The sequence below is a fragment of the Equus asinus genome, chromosome 22 (genome assembly GCF_041296235.1).
Source record: "Equus asinus isolate D_3611 breed Donkey chromosome 22, EquAss-T2T_v2, whole genome shotgun sequence".
Classification (NCBI taxonomy): Eukaryota; Metazoa; Chordata; class Mammalia; order Perissodactyla; family Equidae; genus Equus; species Equus asinus.
The window spans coordinates 50,324,021-50,346,421 of record NC_091811.1 but is presented as its reverse complement, the minus strand read 5'-3'; the positions used below and the strand labels follow the sequence as shown (position 1 = coordinate 50,346,421).

At 36.8% G+C, this 22,401-nt stretch overlaps 1 protein-coding gene across 1 annotated transcript; it reads left to right on the top strand.

Annotated features, from left to right (window-relative positions):
* The first annotated feature begins 380 nt into the window (after positions 1 to 380).
* LOC106836886 (olfactory receptor 8S1-like) lies at positions 381 to 1,295 on the top strand. Its single transcript, XM_014850118.3, has one exon. It carries the CDS (start codon positions 381 to 383, stop codon positions 1,293 to 1,295), a length of 915 nt encoding a protein of 304 aa, XP_014705604.3.
* Positions 1,296 to 22,401: the final 21,106 nt, after the last annotated feature.

The following is a 22,401-nucleotide window of genomic DNA, read 5'->3' as shown; positions in this document are numbered from 1 at the left end:
CTCAAGGACTTACTTCTGCTATTAACTTCTTACTCTGCTGCATCAACAAATTCCTTCTCTATTCCCACTGAGTATGCAAAATGTTCTTTTATTAATACCCATCTTAAAAATAAAAGAGAAATCTTTTGAGGCATAAGAAAATGGTCCACAAAATTACATGGGGAGTTGATAGAGGGGTGGTAGCTGTCATCCAAGAATATCAAAGTTATCATCAGGATGATTAGGAAGTTAACTTAGAAATATCTGAAGATGGTTTCCAAGTACAGTCATGAAATGATGTACATGAGCAACAGGGCTAAGGCACTGGGGTAACTGGGAAGCACAAAAGGAGTTTTGATGTTTCTCTTTCTTGAATTCCCAAGGTAAATCTTTTTATCACTATGGGAAACCACAGCATGTTCAGTGAGTTCATCCTTCTTGGGCTGTCTGCTGACCCTCAGACCCAAATTCTGCTCTTCATGTTGTTTCTGATGATTTACCTCCTGACCCTGATGGGGAACCTGGTGATGTTGCTGGTCATCAGGTCTGATTCCCACCTCTACATACCCATGTACTTCTTTTTGGGACAACTGTCCTTCCTAGACCTCTGCCACTCATCTGTCACAGTCCCTAAGATGCTGGAGAATCTACTTTCTGAAAGTAAAACCATCTTTGTAGAGAGCTGTCTAGCTCAGGCTTTCTTTGTGTTTGCCACTGGGGGCACCGAGGCATGTCTGCTGGCTGTGATGGCCTATGACCGCTATGTTGCTATCAGCTCCCAGGTAATGAGCAACCAGCTCTGCATTGGGCTGGTGTGGGGCTCCTGGGGCCTGGCCTTTGTTGATGCTCTCATCAATATCCTCTTGACTGTAAATTTAGACTATTGTGAGCACCAAAGCATTCCCCACTTCAGCTGTGAGCTGTCTTCTCTCTTCCCTCTGTCATGCTCTGATACCTCCACCAACTTTACAGTCCTGCTCTGCTCCTCTGTCTTGCATTTCTTTGGAACCTTCATCTTGATCTTCTTCTCTTATACTCGCATTGTCTCCACCATCCTGAGCATCAGCTCCACCTCAGGCAGAAGCAAAGCTTTCTCTACCTGCACTTCCCATCTCACTACTGTGATCTTGTTCTATGGCTCTGGTTTTCTCAGCTATCTCTTGCCAACCTCAGGTTCTGCTGTGGAGATGATCTTCCCTTTACAGTACAGTGTGGTCACTCCCATGTTAAATCCCCTCATCTACAGCCTGCAGAACAAGGAGGTGAAGGCAGCTATGAGAAGAATGTTTAGAAGATATGTTAACTCTTTCACATAGTGGACCAGAGAAACAGGACCATGGAGAATAGTCCTAAACAATTCTTCAACAAGATATCTGGTAACTTGAAATTAAGGATTATTTCTTGATTGCCCATCATGCCAGCTGTTGAAAAATATCTGTGTGTCTGCATCTTAATACATGCTTAAGAAGAAGGCAGCAAGCTCTATTCTTAGGAAGATTAATGGTCAGCCTTATTCAGAGGAAGAGAAATAGGTCATATAATTTTTTCCAAGGTGTATTACTATATATATGTTTTACTATATATATATGAGTGTGTGTGTGTGTATATATGTGTGTGTGTGTGTATATATATATATATATATGGCACATCTGTATATGCTGTAGAGAACATCTGTTATTTTCGCCTGCCCAGTATGCTTTCACCCTTCCTCCAGTAACTGTGCACCACTCTTGCTTAGGGAAATTGACCCTTCTCCATTTTATCTAGCCTGGTGGGACTCTCCGTGGTGTCTCCAGTCTCCTCTCACCACAAGGAGATCATGTGACCCACAAAAGCCTGGGTATTCTACCACAGCCTCCTAACAAGAGACTGCTCAGGCCTCTCTGCCACTGAGAACCCCAGTGAAATCCTGTCCACTGTGCTTCCTCACAGGAGGTTTTCCAACAAGCAAAGTAGCAATAGCAAACTTTTTCTGTGTATGTGATGAAGATTGGCCCTGAACTAACATCCATTGCCAATCTACCTCTTTTTGCTTGAAGAAGATTGTTGCTGAGCTAACAGCTGTGCCAGCCTTCCTCTATTTTATGTGGGGTGCCACCACAGCATGGCTTGACAAGCAGTGCTATGTCTATGCCTGGGATCTGAACCTGTGAACCCTGAGATACTAATGCAGAGTGAGTGAACTTAACCACTCTGCCACCGGGCCAGACCCAATAGCAAACTTTTAGTAGAGATGCTTACTTTAAGTGTTTTACACATATAATCCTCTTTAATCATCTCAACAACTTTGTGTGAGCTAAGTACTATTACTCTTGTTTTATAAATGAATGACTGAGAACCAGAAATGTTTCCTAAAGGCAAGGGGAGCTTGAATTTCAAACTAGTCAGTCTGGATCTAGAGTCCATTTTCACAAACCCTTTCTTGAGTCTGGTGTCCTTTGCAAGACATCCTTTTCTTTACCAATGTGAACCAAATTCAAATTATGTTGGTTGAAACTAAAGAATCCAAACTGATACTCAAACTGACACTAAAAAGTGAATTATGTCCTCCACTTGACCTCCAGTGAAATGTGTGGAATTTTTAAATTAATATACTAGAAGGTGCAAAAGACAGCAAATCTTCTATTTGTATTCTCCAATGGGAATGTACATACCACAATATTCAATGGCAAACATATAATTACCCCCGTGATCACTAAAATCATGCAACCACTGAGAATAAAGCTCCAGTGACTAAGAAGCTACTGCTGTCATCTGGTATGGTGGGAATAAAAATATTAAGACTCAAGGATAGTTTCAAGCAAGACAAATTCAAATCTGGGAATTCTGACCTTGCTGCTTATGGCTCAAAGATGACCTAAAGCCAAACTCAGAGGTTGAGTCTCTGGCTTGCTGAATTACAGCCCTATTAGAGTTAATCATCATATTGGATTGCACATGTAAAATTAGGCAACTGACCAAGAGTTGAACAGTGATACCTGGGAGGATTTGAGGACTCAGGGTACCAAACCTCCAAACCACTCAAAACCACCCCCATTGAACTTTCCTCACCCAAGCTCTTCCTCCCTTGGTGGAAAAATCACATGATTCTTCTCATGCCCATCCCTGCTTTTCACTCTGCTAGTTTCCAGGGTTCAAAATTAACATGCTTTGGGGTGAAGTGAAAACTCAGAAAAGATAATAGAAGAGTTGCATGTAAAATTACAGTAGTCCATTAATTTCTATTTTAAAAATATGGAGATAAATTTGTGGAAAATGATTTTAAGTATGTTCAACCAAGGAGCATGAATTTGACATTTTAAAATTAATTTTTAAATACTTATACACATAATGACACATATATAATTTTTACTTACCTCTGCTTTCCCCAATTTCTATTCTTCCTCCGACCACATCACCTCCCTCTCCAGGAATCCTTGTTAACTGAATAGATTTTCTTTCATAACTTTCTCCATGCTCAAATAATCACTTATAAGTGCTCATATATATGTATAGAGATATATATATTCATTTTTATATGTCCATGGCTGTTCTGTCTTTTAAAAACTCCCTTTAAATATGCAGTTTTATCTTTTTTCTCTCACTCAGCAATACCCTGGACATATTAGTCTAGGTCAAATGGGTTAGTTCTAATTTATTCTTTTGAATTGTATTCCAATGTTCCATGGTAAGGATGTGCCATAATCTGTACAACTGTCTTTTATATGGGCAATACCTTTATTTCCAGATGTTTGACATGATGAACAATGTTTTATTAAACACACTTGTATATAAATCCTCAAGTTTCGATGCTTTTATTTATATGGGGGTGATTCTTAGGAACAGGATTCTAAAATCAAAGTGGTTATGCATTTTAATTTGATTATATATTGCTAGATTGCTTTCTGGAAAGTTCACATATCCTAAGTAATCAACAAGCGTAGTTTTCCCCTATGTACTCTCCAGATAGATCATTTAAAACTTTTTGCGTCTCATGGGTACAAAATGGTATCTCCATTTAGCTTATTCTGCATTTTCCTTACTACCAGTGAATGTTACTATCTTTTCATGTGTTTGTTAATTATTTGGATTTGCTCTCCTTTAGGCTGCTCTTTCATATCTTTTGCCTATTTCTCTTTTGTGTTTGTCTTTTTCTTGTCTATTGGCAACATCTTGTACATTAGCAATATTAACAGTAGTTTGTAATCTATGTTGCAAATATTGAGTAAGATCTATTACTAGTCTATTTATTTTGTTTTTATTTTGTCATATAAAAGTTTAAATATTTACATAGTCAAACATGTCTATCTTTTCCCCAATAGCATGTAGATGCCCTGGTTTGATTAAGAAATTCTCTAACTACTCAATTGTACATATTATCTCTTAATTTTCCTTATTTGTATTATTGTGTATTTAATTAATCATTTGGAATTTACTTATATTTTGGTGTAATAGGGATGTCTAAATGTATTATTTTATGGATTTAAAGTCACTTAGACAACAATATTTATTAAATATTACATATATTCTTTCCCATTGAATAGAAATAATATTCGTCATACATTAAATTCTATGGTCTATATCTGAGGTTTCTTTTCTGATTCAATTATCTATTTGTCTTTTTCTATTATACTTTTACATTGATTATTCTGAAATATAATAAGGCAAGTCTCTTCTATACATCTCCTATTTATATTTTATTAACAGCTTTGTTGAAGTGTAATTCACATGCCATGAAGTTTAGTCATTTTAAGTGTGAAGTCCATGATTTTTAGTGCATTTACAGAGTTGTGCAACCATCACCACAATCCAATTTTAGAACATTTCTATACCCCTAAAAGATCCCTGGTACTCATTTGCTGTCACTCCTTCTTCCCATCTTCAGACCCAGGCACCCCCAGACCTAGATTTGCCCTTTCTAGACATTTTATTTAAATGGAACTATACAATATGTGGTCTTTAGTGTCTGGCTTCTTTCACTTAGCATATGTTTTTGAGGTTCATCCATGTGGTAGCATGCACTTCCTTCCAGTCCTCATATGGTTACTGTTTGCATGGTGTATCTTTTGCCATCTTTTAACTTTCAAGCTATTTGTGTCTTTTAATCTAAAGTGTTTCCCTTGTAGACAGCATGTAGCTACGCTTCACTTTTCTTAATCCAGTCTGGCTGTATCTGACTTTTGATTGCACTTTTTAATCAATGTACATTTAAAGTAATTATCGACATGGTTAGACTTAAGTCTAACATAACCTGTTAGACATAATTTGTTTTCTATATCTCATGTCTTTCTTGTTCCTCTGTTCCTTCTTTATCACCTTCTTTTGCATTAGGTAGATATTTTCTAGTGTTTCACCTTATTTCTTTTGTTGATTTTTCTAACTTATTTTTTGGGTTATTTTCTTAGTTATTGCTCCAGGGTAATGCTTCTCTCTAGAGGATAATTCTCTATCTATAGAGATAATTTCTAAAGATATCTCTATCTCATAGAGATGACCTATAAAGATATCTCTATCTCTAGGGGATAATTCTTCCCCTAAGGGGACATTTGCCAATGTCTGGAGACCTTTTTGTTTGTTACAATTAAAAGAGTGTTACCGGTACCTCTTGGGTAAAGATGAGGGATGTTGCTAAACATCCTACAATGCGCAGCAGGACAGCTGTCCACAATAAAGGAATTATCCAGCCAAAAATGTCAATAGTATCGAGGTTGAGAAACCCTGCTCCAGGGATTACAAAATTCTTCTTAATTTATAACTATCTACTTCAGAATAATACTAAATTCTCATAAAATATAGAAGCTTTGTTCCAATATAGCTCAATTCTCTCCCTCTATTTTGTGTTGTTATTATCACACAATGTCTACATTTGTATGAATCCAAAAATTCAGTATTACAGTTACTGCTTTACCAAATCTTATGTTTTTTAAAGCAGTTAAGAAAAGAAAGGAGAAATTATAATTTTAGAGTCTTTTATATTAACCAACATATTTACCATTTTGATACTCCTCATTTTATCCTGTGGATTTGAGTTAGCATCTGGTGCCATTTCCTTGCTCATTATATGCTCCATTCCCTCATGTTCTCTTTGTACCATTATTGTCATAATTATTTCATCTTTATATGTGACAATATCAACAATACAACTTTATAATTATCTTATGCAATTGCCTTTTAAATTAGTTTTAAAACCAAAAGGGAGATATATTTTATATTGTCTTTTATAATTATCTACGTAATTACCTTTACTAGTGTCCTTTATTTCTTTATGTGGATTTGAGTTACCATATTCTGTGACTTCCTTCTGGCCCAAAGAACTTCCTTTAGTATTTCTTCTAAGGCAGGTCTGATAGCAATGAATCTCTTAGCCTTTGTTAATCTGGGTGTGTCTTTATTTTACCTGTATTTTTTTCCAATTTTTTAAATTGTGGTAAAATACATACAACATAAAATTTACCATCTCAACTCTTTCTAAGAATACCCTTCAGAGGTATTAAACACATTTATAATGTTGTGCAACCATGACCACCATCCGTCTCCAGAACTCTTTTAATCTTTAAAACTGAAACTCTATACCTATTAAACAATAACTCCCCATTCCTCCCTCCCCCCCAGCCCCTAGCAACCACCAGTCTAGTTTTTGTCTCTATAGTTTGACTACTCTAAGTTCCTTATATAAGTGGAATCATATGGTATTTGTCTTTTTGTGACTGGCTTATTTCATTTAGCATAATGTCGTCAAGGTTCATATATGTTGTATCATATTGCAGAATTTCCTTCCTTTTTAAGGCTAAATAATATTCCATTGTATGTATATATCACATTTTGCTCATCCATTCATCTGTGGATGGACACTTGTGTTGCTTCCACATTTTAGCTATTATGAATAATGCTGCTATGAATGTGGGTGTACAAATATCTCTTGGAGACCTGCTTTCAATTCTTTTGGCTCTATACCCAGAAGTGAAACTGTTGGATCATATGATAATTCTGTTTTTAATATTTTGAGAAACTGCCATATTGTTTTCCACAGTGACTGCATCATTTTAAATTTCCACCAACAGTTCACAAGTGTTCCAATTACTCCATATTCTTGCAAATACTTGTTATATTCTGGGTTTTTGTTAGTAGCCATCCTAATGGGTTTAAGCTGGTATAGCATTGTAGTTTGATTTGCGTTTCCCTAATTATTAGTGATGTTGAGCATCTTTTCATGTGCTTATTGGCCATTTGTATATCTTATTTGGAGAAATATCTATTCAAGTCCTTTGCCCATTTTTTAGTTGGGTTGTTTGCTTTATTGTTGAGTTTTAGGAGTTCCATACATTCTGAATATTAATGCCTTATCACATATATGATTTGCAAATATTTTCTCCCATTCTTTGGGTTTTTACTCCATCAATAGTGTCTATTGATGAACAAATTTTTTTAATTTTCATTAAGTCAAATTTGTCTTTTTTATTTTGCTAACTGTATCTTTAGGGTCATATTCAATAAACCTTTGCCAAAGCCAATGTTGTGAAGTTTTGCTCTATGTTTTCTTCTAAGAGTTTTATAGTTTTAATTTTTACATTTATGTGTTTGATCCATTTTGAGTTAATTTTTATATACGGCATTAGGTAAGGATCCAGCTTCATTGTTTTGGATATCATGGGGATATCCAGTTTTCTCAGCACCATTTGTTGAAAAGATTGTCCTTTCTCCATTGAATGGTCTTGGCATCCTTGTCAAAAGTCATTTGACCATATATGTGAGGGTTTATTTCTGAGCTCTCTATTCTGTTCCATTAATCCATATGTCTGTCTTTACGCCAGTACCACAGTGTTTTGATTACTGTAGCTTTATAGTAAGCTTTGAAATCAGAAAGTGTGAGTTCTCCAGATTTTTTCTTTTTCAAGAATGTTTTGGCTATTTTGGGTTCCTCGAGATTCTATTTTAATTTTAGAATGGATTTTTCTACTTCTGCAGAAAACATAATTAGAATTCTGATAGAGACTGTATTGAATCTATAGGTCACTTTGGGTGGTATTGACATCTTAATAATATCAAGTCTTCCAATGCAAGAACATGAGATATGTTTCTCTTTGTTTATGTCATCTTTAATATCTTTCAGCAATACTTTGTAGTTTTCATTGTACAAATCTTTCACTTCCTTAGTTAATTCCTAAGTAGTTTATTCTTTTTGATGCTATTGTAAATGGAATTGTTTTCTTAATTTCCTTTTTCAGATTGTTCATTGTTAGTGTACAGAAACACAACTGATTTTTGTGTGTTGACTTGGTATCCTGCCACTTTTCTGAATTATTTACTAGTTCTAACAATATTTTTGTGTGGAATCTTTAGAGTTTCTACATATAAGATGATATCATCCACCAACAGAATTAATTTTACTTCTTCCTCTCCAATTTGGATGTCTTTTATTTCTTTTTCTTACTTAATTGCTCTGGCTAGAACCTCCAGTACTGTTCCAGTATGTTGAATAGAAGTGGGAAAAGTGGGCATCCTTCTTGATCTTAGAGGAAAAGTTTTTAGTCTTTCACCACTGAATATGATGTTTGCTATGGGTTTTTCACATATGATTTTTATTATGTTGAGGTAGTTTCCACCTATTCCTAGTTTATTAAGTGTTTTTATCATGAAAGGGTGTTGAATTTTGTCAAATGCCTTTTCTGCATCAATTGAAATGATCATGTGTTTTTTTCCTTCATTCTGTTAATGTGGTGTATTCCATCAATTGATTTTTGTATGATGAACCATCTTTGCATTCTAAGAATGAATATCACTTGGTCATGGTATATAATCTTTTAAACATGTTACTGAATTCCATTTGGTTTACTTTCATTTTTGAAGAATAATTTTTCTAGATGTAGAATTCTTGGTTGAAAAAACTTTGTCTTTCAGTACTTTTGATATTTCATCCCACTGCCTTCTGTCCATTGTTTTTGTTGCAAAATTCAGCTGTTGATATTATTGTGGTTCTTTCGTATATGGTAAATCATTTTGCTTGCTTTTTAAAAAGATTTCTCTTTGCCTTTGGCTTTCAACTGTTTGCCAATGATGTTTCTAGGTGTGGATCTGTAAGTTTTTATCCTAGCTGAAGTTTCTTGAGGTTCCTGATTGTGTAGATTATCATCAAATTTAGGATGTTTGTGGCCATTATTTTATCAAATATTATTTCTTCCCCCTACCCCCGTCCCTCTTCATGGGACTACCATTATGTGTGTATTGGAACACTTGATAGTGACCCACAGGTCTCTGAAGCTCTGTTCTTTTTTCTTTATCTTTTTTTCTTCCTGCTCTTTAGTTTGCATCATCTCTATTGATCTTTCTTAAGGTTATCTGATTCTTACTTCTGCCAACTCAAATCTGATATTGAGCCTTCTAGTGAATGTTTCATTCCAGCTATTATCTTCTCCAACCCCAGAATGATCATTTAGTTCTTTCTCATCATTTCTCTCTAAATTGCTATTCTCTGTTTGATGAGTCATTTTTGTCATACCTTCCTTTAATTCTTTATTCATAGTTTTCTTTAGTTCTTTGACCATTTATAATAGCTCCTTTGAGTTCTTTGCCTGCTAAATTTAACATCTGGACCCACTCAGAGTCAGTGTCTATCAACTACTATTCCTGTATGTGGGCCACACTTTTCTGTTTCTTTGCATGTCTTGTAAATTTTTTGTTGAAAATTGGACTTTTTAGATAAAATAATGTAACTTCAACTGAAAGCAGAGGACTATATTTGGAGCAGAATGTGGAAAATTCCATCTCCACAGGCATTATCAAAAGCAGTAATGATATCAGTAACAAACAATGTAGCAACTAGTTTTAGTCTTAATACTGGTTTGGGAAGGCAATACGTTCTGGATTCTGACTAATTTTCTGTTCTGTATTTAAGTACCTTGCATTGATTTAATCTACAGAATCTGTCTCCCCCGTGGTGTGTGGCTGCTGATGTCTCTCTTCACTTGTTTTGTTCTTAATTTTACATTTTTGCCTATCTTCCTAAGGATTGTTCCAGTATCTATAATTTAGTGATTAACCAACAACTTGGGCAGAGGTTGTGATCAAATACTTCACACCCATAAGCCTTCCACTCTCTGCCAGTGGATGGATCTGTGTGTGCTTTGGGGAGTGCATCCAAAATTCAACCAATTCTCAAATAACCCCTTTTCTTAATGAGCCATCAATCTTTATCATGTCTCAGGTGAACAAGAGGTAGTCCATCCTTATTATGATTGCAACCCAGCCTCAAATGAGAGCAGAGTAGGATGACTTTATTTGAAGTAGAGCATTTAAAATTTCATGCCTAGAGGAACTGTCAAAAACAATAATGATATCCATATCAAATAATCATAGAATGTCAACATTGCAGCTATCCTGATGCATTGATACTGGTTGGGGCAAGCAATAAACTGTGGATTATATAGAAATTTAATAGGGAGATGGGGAAGGAGATAGCCAAAGAGGGCCTTGGTAACCTTCCATACACCCTTGGTAATATGGCTCCAACATGATATTATTTGTAGGTAGACTCTGATAAGTTAAAGATACAGCTAGACCATAATGCTGACAAATTCAAAGTTTTCCCGCTAAGATCAGGTACAAGGCCAGGATGCTCTCTCTCAGCACTCCTTTTCAACATCATACTGGAAGTTCTAGTTAATGCAAATAGACAAGAAAAAGAAATTAAAAATATACAGATTGGGAAGGAAGAAATAAAACTGTCTTTGTTCACAGATGACATAATCATCTATGTGGAAAATCCAAAAGACTTGACCAAAAAAACTCTTGGAACTAGTAGGCATTTATAGCAAAGTTGCAAGACAAAATTTAATATACAAAAGTCAAGTGCTTTCCTATATAGCAGCAATGAACAACTGGAGTTTCAAGTTAAAAGCATAATACCATTTACATTAGCACCAAGAAAATGAGATACTTGGGTATAAATCTAACAAAACACGTACAAGACCTATACAAGGAAAATTACAAAACTCTAATGGACAAAATCAAAGAAGAACTAAGTAAATAGATATTTCATGTTCATGGATAGGAAGACTCAATATTGTCAAGATGTCAGTTCTTCCCAACTTCATCGGTAGATTCAATGCAATCCCAATCAAAATCCTACCAAGTTATTTTGTAGATATCACCAAATTGGTTCTAAAGTTGACCTGGAAAGGCAAAAGACCCAGAATAACCAACACAATACTGAAGGAGAAGAACAAAGTTGGAGAACTGACATTACCTGACTTTAAGACTTATAAAGCTACAGTAATCAAGACAGTGTGGTATCGGTGAAAGAACAGACAAATAGATCAGTGGAATGGAATATAGAGCCCATAAATATACCCACGTAAATATAGTAACTGATCTTTGACAAAGGAGCAAGGCAATAGAATGGAGCAAAGATTGTCTTTTCAACAAATGATGCTGGAACAACTGGACATCCACACACACAAAAATGAATCTAGATACAGACCTTAGACCCTTCACAAAAGTTAACTCAAAATAGACTACAGACCTAAATGTAAAATGCAAACTTTAAAAGTCCTGGACATTAACATAGGAGAAAATCTAGATGACCTTGGGTATGGCAATGGCTTTTTAGATACAAGACCAAAGACAGGATTCATGAAAGAAATAATTGATAAGTCAGACTTCATTGAAAATAAAAACTTCTTCTCTCTGAACGATGTCAAGAGAATAAGAAGACAAGTCACAGATTGGGAGAAAATATTTGCAAAAGGCACATCAAATAAAGGACTGTTATCAAACATATACAAAGAACTCTTATAACTCAAAAATAATAAAACAATCTGGTTAGAAAATGGGCTAAATACTTTCACAGACACCTTATCAAAGAAGATACACAGATGGCAAATAAGCATATTAAAGGGTTCTCTGCATCATATGTCATCATGGAAATGCAAATTAAAACAATGAGATACCACTGCACACCCTTTAGAGTGGCAAAAATCCAGAACACTGACAACACCAAATGCGGTAAAGAAGTAGAGCAACAGAAACTCTCATTCATTGCTGGTGGGAATGCAAAATGGTATAGCCACTTTAGAAGACAGTTTAATGTTTCTTACAAAACTAAAAATACTCTTACCATACAATCCAGCAATCACGTTCTTTGGTATTTACCCAAAGGAGTTAAAAACTGATGTCCAAACAAAAACCTGCACATGGATGTTATAACAGCTTATTAATAATTCCTCAAACTCAGAAGTAACCAAGAAGTTCTTTAGTAGAGAAATAAATAAATAAACTATAGTACATGCAAACAATGGAATATTATCCAGTGCTTAAAAGAAATAAGCTATCAGGTCATGAAAAGACATGAAGGAAACTTAAATGCATATTACTAAGTGAATGAAGCCAATCTGAAAAGGCTACATACTTTAATTCCAACTACATGACGTTCTGGAAAAGGCAAAACCGTGGAGACATTATGAAGATCAGTGATTGCCAGGGGTTGGGGTAGGGGAGGAATGACTAGGTGGAGTACAGAGGATTTTTAGGGCAGTGAAACTAGTCTGTGTGATACTATAGTGACAGATACATGTCATTATGTATCCACATGTATCCATCATTATACATTTATCCAAATTCATAGAATGTACAATGCCAAGAGTAAACACTAAGGTAAACTGTGGACTTTGGTTGATTATGATGTGTCAATGTAGGTTCATCAATTGTAACAAATGTATGACTGTGGTGGGGGAGGTTGAAAACGAGGGAGGCTATGCATGTGTCGGGATTGGGGTACATGGGAAATCTCTATACTTTCCTCTCAATTTTGCTCTGAACCCAAAACTACTCTAAAAAAATAAGATCACAAAAAATATTGAAATAACTGAAAGAAAATCTTAATAGATCGAAGAATAGTCCATGTTCAAGCATTGGAAGTCTCAATATTGTGAAGATATCAATAGTCCCCAAATTAATCCATTGAATCTTCACCCAGTGAACGTTTTATTATTAAAGAAAAGAAGAAGTCTGGACACTTTACTATAAAATAATTATGCCATCTTCTCAATTTTAGTATGAAATAGTTAAAACTTTAAGGTAATTAAAAAACAAAAGCAACAAACTTTGCTTAGGACACTATGTCTTTTGAAATATTTTCTGCTAAAATCAAAAGGAAAAACTGAATTGGTTTTTAAAAATTTGCTCATTTCTTATTATCAAAACAAGAGAGAAATGTTATTTTATTTTTATTTATTTATTTATTTTGAGGAAGATTAGCCCTGAGGTAACTACTGCCAATCCTCCTCTTTTTTTCTGAGGAAGCCTGGCCCTGAGCTCACATCCGTGCCCATCTTCCCCTACTTTATATGTGGGCCGCCTACCACAGCATGGTGCCATGTCCGCACCCGGGATCCAAACCAGCAAACCCCGGGCCGCTGTGCCCATCTTCCCCTACTTTATATGTGGGCCGCCTACCACAGCGTGGCGCCATGTCTGCACCCGGGATCCAAACCAGCGAACCCTGGGCCGCTGAAGCAGAACGTGCAAACTTAACTGCTGCACCACCGGGCCGGCCCCGAGAAAGGTAATTTTAAAAACAAGGAAGATGAGATAATTAATCAGGAGTAAGAGAGATAAAGCAGATGTTGTCAGTGCCCCACTCATAACCCCTCAGGTTGACCTTACCATTGAGCTGCAGCCTGTCCTGACACAGCCTACATTTGGACTAACATGTGGTGTCAAAAACAAAAGCTGGAACCAAAATGGAAACTAAAATATTTGGAATATGCTGAAAGGGAAAGAAAGTACCTTACCTCAATAACCATCCCAGGGATTGCGGCTACCTCTCTTACAAATGTTTATGCTTTTGAAGACAGCAGTATCTTAAATACCACTTTCTGAGAGATAGATCCACATGCATATAGGGCTTTGCCCCAACAAATGTGACAAAACATCAGGCCAAACGACTTCTTGATAGATTATTTCTCCCATTTATGTTTCAGTTAAGTTATGTCCCTCAAGCAAATTAAAAAAAAATAAATATATGCATAAACTATGACCTAGTGTTCTGTCTTTCTGTCTCTCTTCTCCTCTCTCCGTCTATGTATATATTCAATTTGACCACTGTCAATTTGCTTTATTCAATGACTGTAACTGTCCGCTCTTTCACTATTAAGAATTTCTTGTGTATCTATCCAAAGATATGCTGAGAATTTAGAAACACTTATAGCACTTATGTATATTCATATTTATGCACCTATTCTAATTTCACTAATACACACACACTTCTCTACCCTGTGTCTCACTCTGTCTCTCCTTCCTCCTCTCCCTCTCCCTGTTTCTCACCTTTTCCCCCTCTCTCATTCTCTCTCTCTCTCTCCACACACATGCTCACAGATTTACACACAGTTTGTAAAGGAGTACATATAAGAATTTCCTTTTGGCATTGCTTGTGGAGAAATGGAGTTGGAAACTTGGAATCGTATCACTGGTGTCAATCAAAGAAACAGAAAGGTAACAAACATTAGTGAATTCACGCTATGGGGCATTGTGCAGTGGTTAGAAACAATAGACTAGATGCATCATTACTATTAAAGCCACAGTGCTGAGTCGAAAATGCACAAAATAGAGTAATCCATTTACATAATACCGTTTACATAAATTATACAAACCAACAATACAAAAGGACACAGTCAAATGAAAGGAGATGAGCCTGTGCAATGAGCATAAAAGTGAATAAAAAGTACATTGCAAAGACCAATAATGAAAGAATGTCATGAATTGAAGACTTATGATTATACAAAGTTTCAACCAAAACAAAAACAACAGCAACAAAAATCTAGTTGAAAGCTTGGCCTCAGGCTGTGCCTCCAAGGAATACAAGACACCATCCCAGCTGTCTCCTGAATCCAACTGAGCTGCCCACCCATTGGCTACTTAAACCTAGTCGCTGCTCTGGTCAACCAAGCCTGAGAACCCTTTGCTTTCATAACACTCTCAGGTACTTAGAATAGTTTGGAAGCTATATGGGGAAAAAAGTGAATGTGTGATTGGGAATGAGACAATATGAGATTAGGTATTCAAATAATTACCTGGTAAGAATTGTAACTTCTCGATTTATATTGGCTCTCTTCAGACGGCATGAGTAAGGCCAAGTTCAGAAATGCTTCTGAATATTTTCACTGAGGGGATTCCTTGAACCTCAATTAATATGGTTCTCTTCTTTCACAAATATTCCCATAAAGAAAAAGCTCTGTCTGTCCCCAGATTTGGATAGCTGTGTAAAAGTTTCCTGAGGTCAGACCTGTTTGCCCATAAAAGCAGAAAAGCTGGGCACTCTCCATCTGCAGGAGACAGAAGCAAGGTACCATCCTGAATCTTCCTGGCTGTCTACCAGAGTTACTAACTTTCCTTAATTCCCTCCCTCTCTGCATGTTTCACTTGCTAGATAGGGCACTTTCTTTCCCTTTGAGTCCTCTAATCATCTAACTTGCAGTGACACTTGGCCGACAGAGCAGATTGTTATCCCTACACTTGGTCCTTACCTGCTTCTTATGTCTCCATTCTCTTATTTCTCTTTATCTTTGTAGAGATACGGAGCAATTAAATTTCAAGTGGTGAACAAGTTAGAAATATAAGACTGAAGGTTTGTTTAATTAGTGCTGAGCATTATTCATAAGTTATCTAATTAAATCCTCAGAATTTTTCAAAGAATATTATCCCCATTATAAATTTGGGGAAATAAAAAGAGTGACTAAGGGCCAGCCTGGTGGCACAGCAGTTAAGTTTGCATGTTCCACTTCAATGGCTGGCGGTTCACCAATTTGGATCCCGGGTGCAGACCTATGCACCAGTTATCAAGCCATGCTGTGGCAGGCATCCCACATATAAATTAGATGAAGATGGGTATGGATGTTAGCTCAGGGCCAATCTTCCTCAACAAAAAGGGGAGGATTGTCAGTGGATATTAGCTCAGGGCTAATCTTCCTCAAAAAGAAAAAAAATGATTAAAACCTTTCCAGAATTCACACATTGATGCATAGTAGAAATAGGATTTTCGTGTCTTTTCCCAAGCCCATTTTCATTCCCTATGACTTGATCCTCTTGTCTCATCCCTGGAATAGAACACAGGCATTTCCTGAGAAACTGAGGGAAGTCAGAAAATTACACCTGGGAGCTACACAGGCTGTGCTGAGACAAAGTGATGATATGCAGAACAAATTTTAACCACCTTGTGGCTCTAGATCTCCTGACGCAACACCCCATTCCTATGGGCTCTAGAGAATTATTTCTTCTGCCATTATAACTACTCCCCACCTCTGCCCACTAGTGAAGCATGTGGTATACAGAACAGGGTCAGGGATAAGAGACAGGCATTTTCAGGGCAAAGTTTAGACATCTGTCTAGAACACCCTTTTACCTCTAGCTTCCTTATGCTTATGTCTTTTTTTTTTTTATTGAGTTAATGATAGGTTACAATCTTGTGAAATTTCAGTTGTACATTAATGTTTGTCATTCGTGTTGTAGGTACACCACTTCACCCTTTGTGCCCACCCCCCACCCCACCTTTCCCCTGGTATCCACTAAACTGTTCTTAGTCCACATTTTTAAATTCCTCATATGAGTGGAGTCATACACAGATTATCCTTCTCTAGCTGGCTTATTTCACTTAACATAATTCCCTCAAGGCCCATCCATGTTATTGCAAATGGAATGATTTTGTTCTGTTTTTCCTTATGCTTATTTCTAATGCAGGTGACTTGCCATGATTCCAGGGATATCATACAAGAAGGCTCATTAGTTGTTCAGGAGTATGTTGTTTAATCTCCACATACTTATGAATTTTCCATTTTTCCTCCATTTATTGACTTCCGTTTCATTCCTTGTGGTCAGAAAAGATATTTGATATGATTTCAATCATCTTAAATTTATTGAGACTTGTTTTTTGACCTAATGTATTATATATCCTGGAGAATGTTCCATGTGTTCTTGAGGGAATGTATATTCTGCTACTGTTGAATGGAATGTTCTGTATATGTCTGTTAGGTCCATTTGGTATAAAGTATGTTTCAAATCCAATGTTTCCTCATTGATTTTTCCATCTGGATGATCTATCCATTGTTGAAAGTTGAATATTGAAGTTCCTTATTATTATATTACTATTTCTCCCTTTGGTTCTGTTAATGTTCACTTTATATACTTAGGTACTCCAATCTTGGATGCATATGTATTTATAATCGTTATATCTTCTTGATGAATTGACCCCTTTATCATTATATAATGATGTGGGGGATCAGAACTGGCCTCTCCAGAATGTTTCTCTTTGGCTTATTTTTAAGGACAAAAGACTCTAAAAGAAACTTTGACCTTCCCCTAACTGCTTAAAAGAATTTAAGACAGAAGGCCTGTTCCAGGAAGGAGCTACTGCCATAGATAAATATACCATAATATAAACTAGGTGTAGTAGACAGGAGGATCCTTGCCCAGCCTATTTTCATCGAAGTTCTCTCTCCTGGGTCACATTGTCTATAGATAACCCAACAAACATTAGTTTATCAAACATTCACTTTTCCATCTCCATGTGAGTTACCTTCCTCCCGTTTGAAATCTCAAAACACTACCTCCAACATCCTCCTTTGTCTTTAGCTAAAGATGATATTTAAGGTGGTGGCTTCAGCCATTTTGGCGAGTTATTCAGTTTTCTTGGGTTTCTCCCATGTATGCATGTTATCAAACTTTGTTTGATTTTCTCTTGTTATTCTGTCTCATGTCAATTTAATTCTTAGACCAGCCAGAAAGACCTAGAGGGTAGAGGAATTATCTTCCTCCCTTACAATGACCTTCTTTGTCTTTTGTGACAGATTTTGACTAAATGTGTATTTTTTCTGATATAACTATAGCCACTCCTGCTCTCTTTTGGTTTTCATTTACATGGAATATCTTTTCCATCCCTTCACTTTCAGCCAATGTGTGTATTTAAAGCTAAAGCGAGTGTCTTGTAGCAGCAAATTTTTGGATCTTGTTTTTTTAACCATTCAGCCATTCTATGTCTTTTGATTGTAGAATTTAACATATTTACATTTAAAGTAACTATTAGTAGGGAAAGACTTACTATAATTGACATTATGTTATTTGTTTTCTAACTGTGTTGTAGTTCCTTTGTTTCCTTCTTCCTCTCTTGTTGTCTTCCTTGTGATTTGTTGATTTTTTCTGTAGTAGTCGTGACTCTTTTCTCTTTATCTTTCGTGTATCTACTCTAGGTTTTTTCTTTGTGGTTACCAGGAAGCTTATATGAAACATATTAGAGTTATAATAGTCTATTTTAAGCTGATAACAACTTAATTTCAATTTCACACAAAAACTCTACACTTTTACATCTCCCCCTCCCATATTTTATGCTATTGATGTCACACTTTACATTTTTTATATTGTGTATTCATTAACAAATTATTGTAACTGTAGTTATTTTTAGTACTTTTGTCTTGCAACTTTTATACTAGACAATATTGCAATAGGGTAGAGAGACTGAACTCAACTAAACTCTGCTGAAATAAAAGGTAAGAGAGTTTTTAAGCATTGGGATGAGCTAGTTGAAAAGTACTAGAGGACATTAGGCAAAAGGTTGATCAATGGAATGTGTCAAGCACATTGAGTTATTCCTGAGTTTGCAAATTTTTTTTCTGTGATTAGGCCATTTGTATTTGCTAATTGTTGTCCATCTAAATTATGTTCCTATCTTCTTACAGAGACTGAGAGATAGGAGTGCTATCTCCTTCAATATTTGCATTTCAAAGAGATAGTCCTCAGGTTCTTGAGAAGGACAAGAAAGAGGCTGGGAGAAGATTTATATCCATTTTAAAGAAGCAGAGAAAGAATTTACAATTTCAAGTTTTCTAAAGTAAATGCTCTAAAAAAAGAGAGATCAGAGACCCATACTCAGGAAGAAACCTGTCTAATGTTTAGTCAAGCTGAGAGGAATGTTAAGACTATCTTGGTCAATAGACACATACATATGTACAAGGTAATTTCTAAGATAATGGGGTCAAAAATTTGCTTCTGGCTGAACTCCAAGGAATTCAAGGCATCAACTCAGCTGTCTCCTGGGCTTGCAGGCTCAGCTGCTTACCCATTGGCTATTTAAATCTAGGTGCTCTTCTGAATGGTTAGATCTGAGAATTTGCATAATACTCTGCTGAAAATATTTAGAGCAATAAGAGAAAATAGCAAAAAGCAACTGTGTAATTGGGTTTGAAATGGTCTGAGTAATTGCTTAAATATTTGTATGTTGAGAATCAGAACTTTTCAAAATTATATTTCTCTTTACTTTTCTTTGGATTCAGAGCAGCTCAAGTTTATGAGAATCTGGAAAAGAGTTTTGAAATTTTAGCCTGCAAGGCTCCTGGCACTGAACTAATATATTTCTTTTTTCTAATACTGGCGCATAGATAAACAAAAGCTTCTTCTCAAAGAAAAACTGTTGTTCTTTTCTTCCTGCATGAAAGTTTATCGAGACATCCCATTAACAGGTGAGGGCACCTAGAGGATCTCTCCATCAGGGAAGAGGAGAGCTAAGTCTGCTTGATATCTCCTGAGTCATTTATCATTACTCTTCTTTTCCTCTTTGTGCCTCCCTTGCTCTGTACTTTGTCTTTGAGCTCTCTTGCAACTCTGGTCTGACAGTGAGATCATCCTCCCCCGACCCATCTCCATCTCTCTCCCTGATCTGAGGTTTATTTCTTTATTTACCAGCATATTCTAATCTGCCCTCAGCATTGACTCTTCTCCTCTTCCTTGGAAACATTGAGGGATTAAAAGTAATGCAATGAATAACATAGAAGTTTAATCCTATCCAACATATGCTGAGCACTGTACATAAGTTGTATAAGTAACTTCTTAAAACCATGCGAGAGAGGTATTGTTATAAGCCATTTTATGAATCAGAAAATTGAGATAAGGAAGGCTTAAAAACTTTCCAAAGATCATACAGCTAGTAAGAAACAGAAGTAGAATTTGAGGACTTGACTCCAGGTATGCCTCTGAGACTGTCTTTTTTTTTTTTTTTTAAGGATTGGCACCTGGGCTAACCACTGTTGCCAATCTCTTTTTTTTTTTTTCTGCTTTATATCCCCAAATCCCCCCCTGCACACAGTTGTATGTCTTAGTTGCAGGTTCTTCTAGTTGTGGGATGTGGGACACCACCTCAACATGGCCTGATGAGTGGTGGCATGTCCGCGCCAAGGATCCGAACCCTGGACTGCTGCAGCGGAGTGCATGAACCTAACCACTCAGCCACGGAGCCGGCCCTGAGATTGTCTTAATCTTCATGTCTCCTGCTACCTTCTCTTGGCTCTGAAGCAAACAGTCTGCATTTCTGTACAGACAGGAAGCTGATATTAGCATTGTGGCACTACCCAGTCTGTAAAGGATAAAAAAGAAGACATCAAGAAGATATTTTGGTTCCCTGTGGCTTAATAGATCATATCAACCAACATCCCATTCCTGTGGACTCCAGAGGATAATTTTTCTGCTCTTATAATAATCTCCCAATTCTGTCCACCTATCAGGACTGTGGGTTACAGAAAATGGAAAACACGCAAGATTCAGGCATTTTCTGGGAAAAATTCTACACTAGTTAAACTTTGTCTCTAATACCTTCATACATTTGCCTTTGGTTCTCTTCTTCCAAGAGCAGTACATTACCATAAACTGAGGGATTTCATGCTACTATATAGAGCCCTGAGTTTCTTATTCCAAGCAACCTATCTTTATGTATCTTCCAAGAACAGTGACATTCTGTTCTTTTCTAGTTTATCCAGCTTCTTCAAGTCTCTTTGCTAAGTACTTCTTGTATGTCACATTTTGCAAGGAACTGTTTTAAAGTAGCACTTCTTTTCACAGATTCCAATAAACCCAGTCTATGGCCTGTTGATATGAACCGACAGTTATTATATTCCTTGCTTCCTAGAGCTCCTTGCATTTTAGCTTCGCATGCACAGTCTGAAGAAATAAATCCTGAATGAAGAAGTTTTAGGCAGGAAAAATAAATCAGCTACAGGGAAAAGGAAGTAAATATTTTGCTTTAGGGAGATCATTCATTATCCTTTTAATAGCCCTTACACAAAAACCTGTTCTTCTTTTTATAGATGTCAAGCTTCTGACTGCTGACATTAACACTTAGCACAGCCTGTGAGAAAATAATTTAGCAACATATATATATTTTGAATTTGGAGCTTCAGTTCCAAAGTTGGAAATCTTTTCACAGTTCCAAGAATCTCTACACCCAATGGTGTAAGTGAGGCCATGTTTGAACATTGGGAGGAGGGAGAAGGTCTTATTTGTGCTGTCCCTAAAATCACCTAGGCGGCCTGTCTCTCTACTTACTGCCAGGATGAAGGATTTCTTGATTTGATTCTCTCTGCCACTACTTTTTTTTTTTTTGAGGAAGATTAGCCCTGAGCTAACTGCTTCCAGTCCTCTTCTTTTTGCTGAGGAAAACTGGCCCTGAGCTAACATCCGTGCCCATCTTCCTCTACTTTATATATGGGACACCTACCACAACATGGCATGCCAAGTGGTGCCATGTCTGCACCAGGGATCCGAACTGGCAAACCCTGGACCACCGAGAAGTGGAACGTGCGAACTTACCCACTGTGTCACCGGGCCGGCCCCCAACCGCCACTACTTTTTTAGGGGTTATCTCAGATGGGAGATTGGAAACTTATGGAAATGCTTGCTAGTACCCAGATTTTTAAAAAATAACAACACAATTCATCCTCTCTTTAATAGTGTAGAGTCGAGGGAAAATTTTACCTTCCCCAGGACTTACTGACTCTCTCCTGAAAACTATATGTTCTATATTCCTTTATGTGATGGTCACTCAGGTGCAGCCATAAGAAGAGACACAGGAGAGGCTCAGGAAAACAAAACATATTGTACTCACAGGTCCTAGAAAAACTAGGCATGGCACACTATACAGTATCACATGGGGAAGCACCAGCTATGGTCAAGAGGCAGAAGGGGAGAGAGAGAGAGCATGGCCCAGAGCCTTAACTGGGATTTTCCCTGGAAAGTCAAGGCAGGGCAAGGTAAACAGTTTGGAACTGACTTGAACAATTTCAGCAGGCTCTAAGCTATAGAAATGATCCTTGGTTGCCTGATCCCTGGCTCTGGGATGATTAAGGCAGAGGAATATTGCCTCCTGGAGTATACAGGCCAGGTAGAGGAGGCATGGCTCTGGATTGGTTAGTTTGCTTATCAAAGGCATGCTCCCTGCTGAGCCCTATGCTATCTCTAAGAATTAGTCCAGGTGAGGATAGTCTCTTCCCAGCCAGAAAGATTTTTAAGATGTCAAAATATCACATTATACAGAAAATAAAAATAGGAATTATACACTGAAGCAACTCCTCCCTAGCAGTTCTCAATGCAGATTTCACAAGCTGATTAAACATCTTTGTCACTGGATCTGAATGA

What these genes read in the sequence shown, in the direction of transcription:
- LOC106836886 (XM_014850118.3), top strand. Translation starts at nt 381, where the DNA reads ATGGGAAACCACAGCATGTTCAGTGAGTTCATCCTTCTTGGGCTGTCT.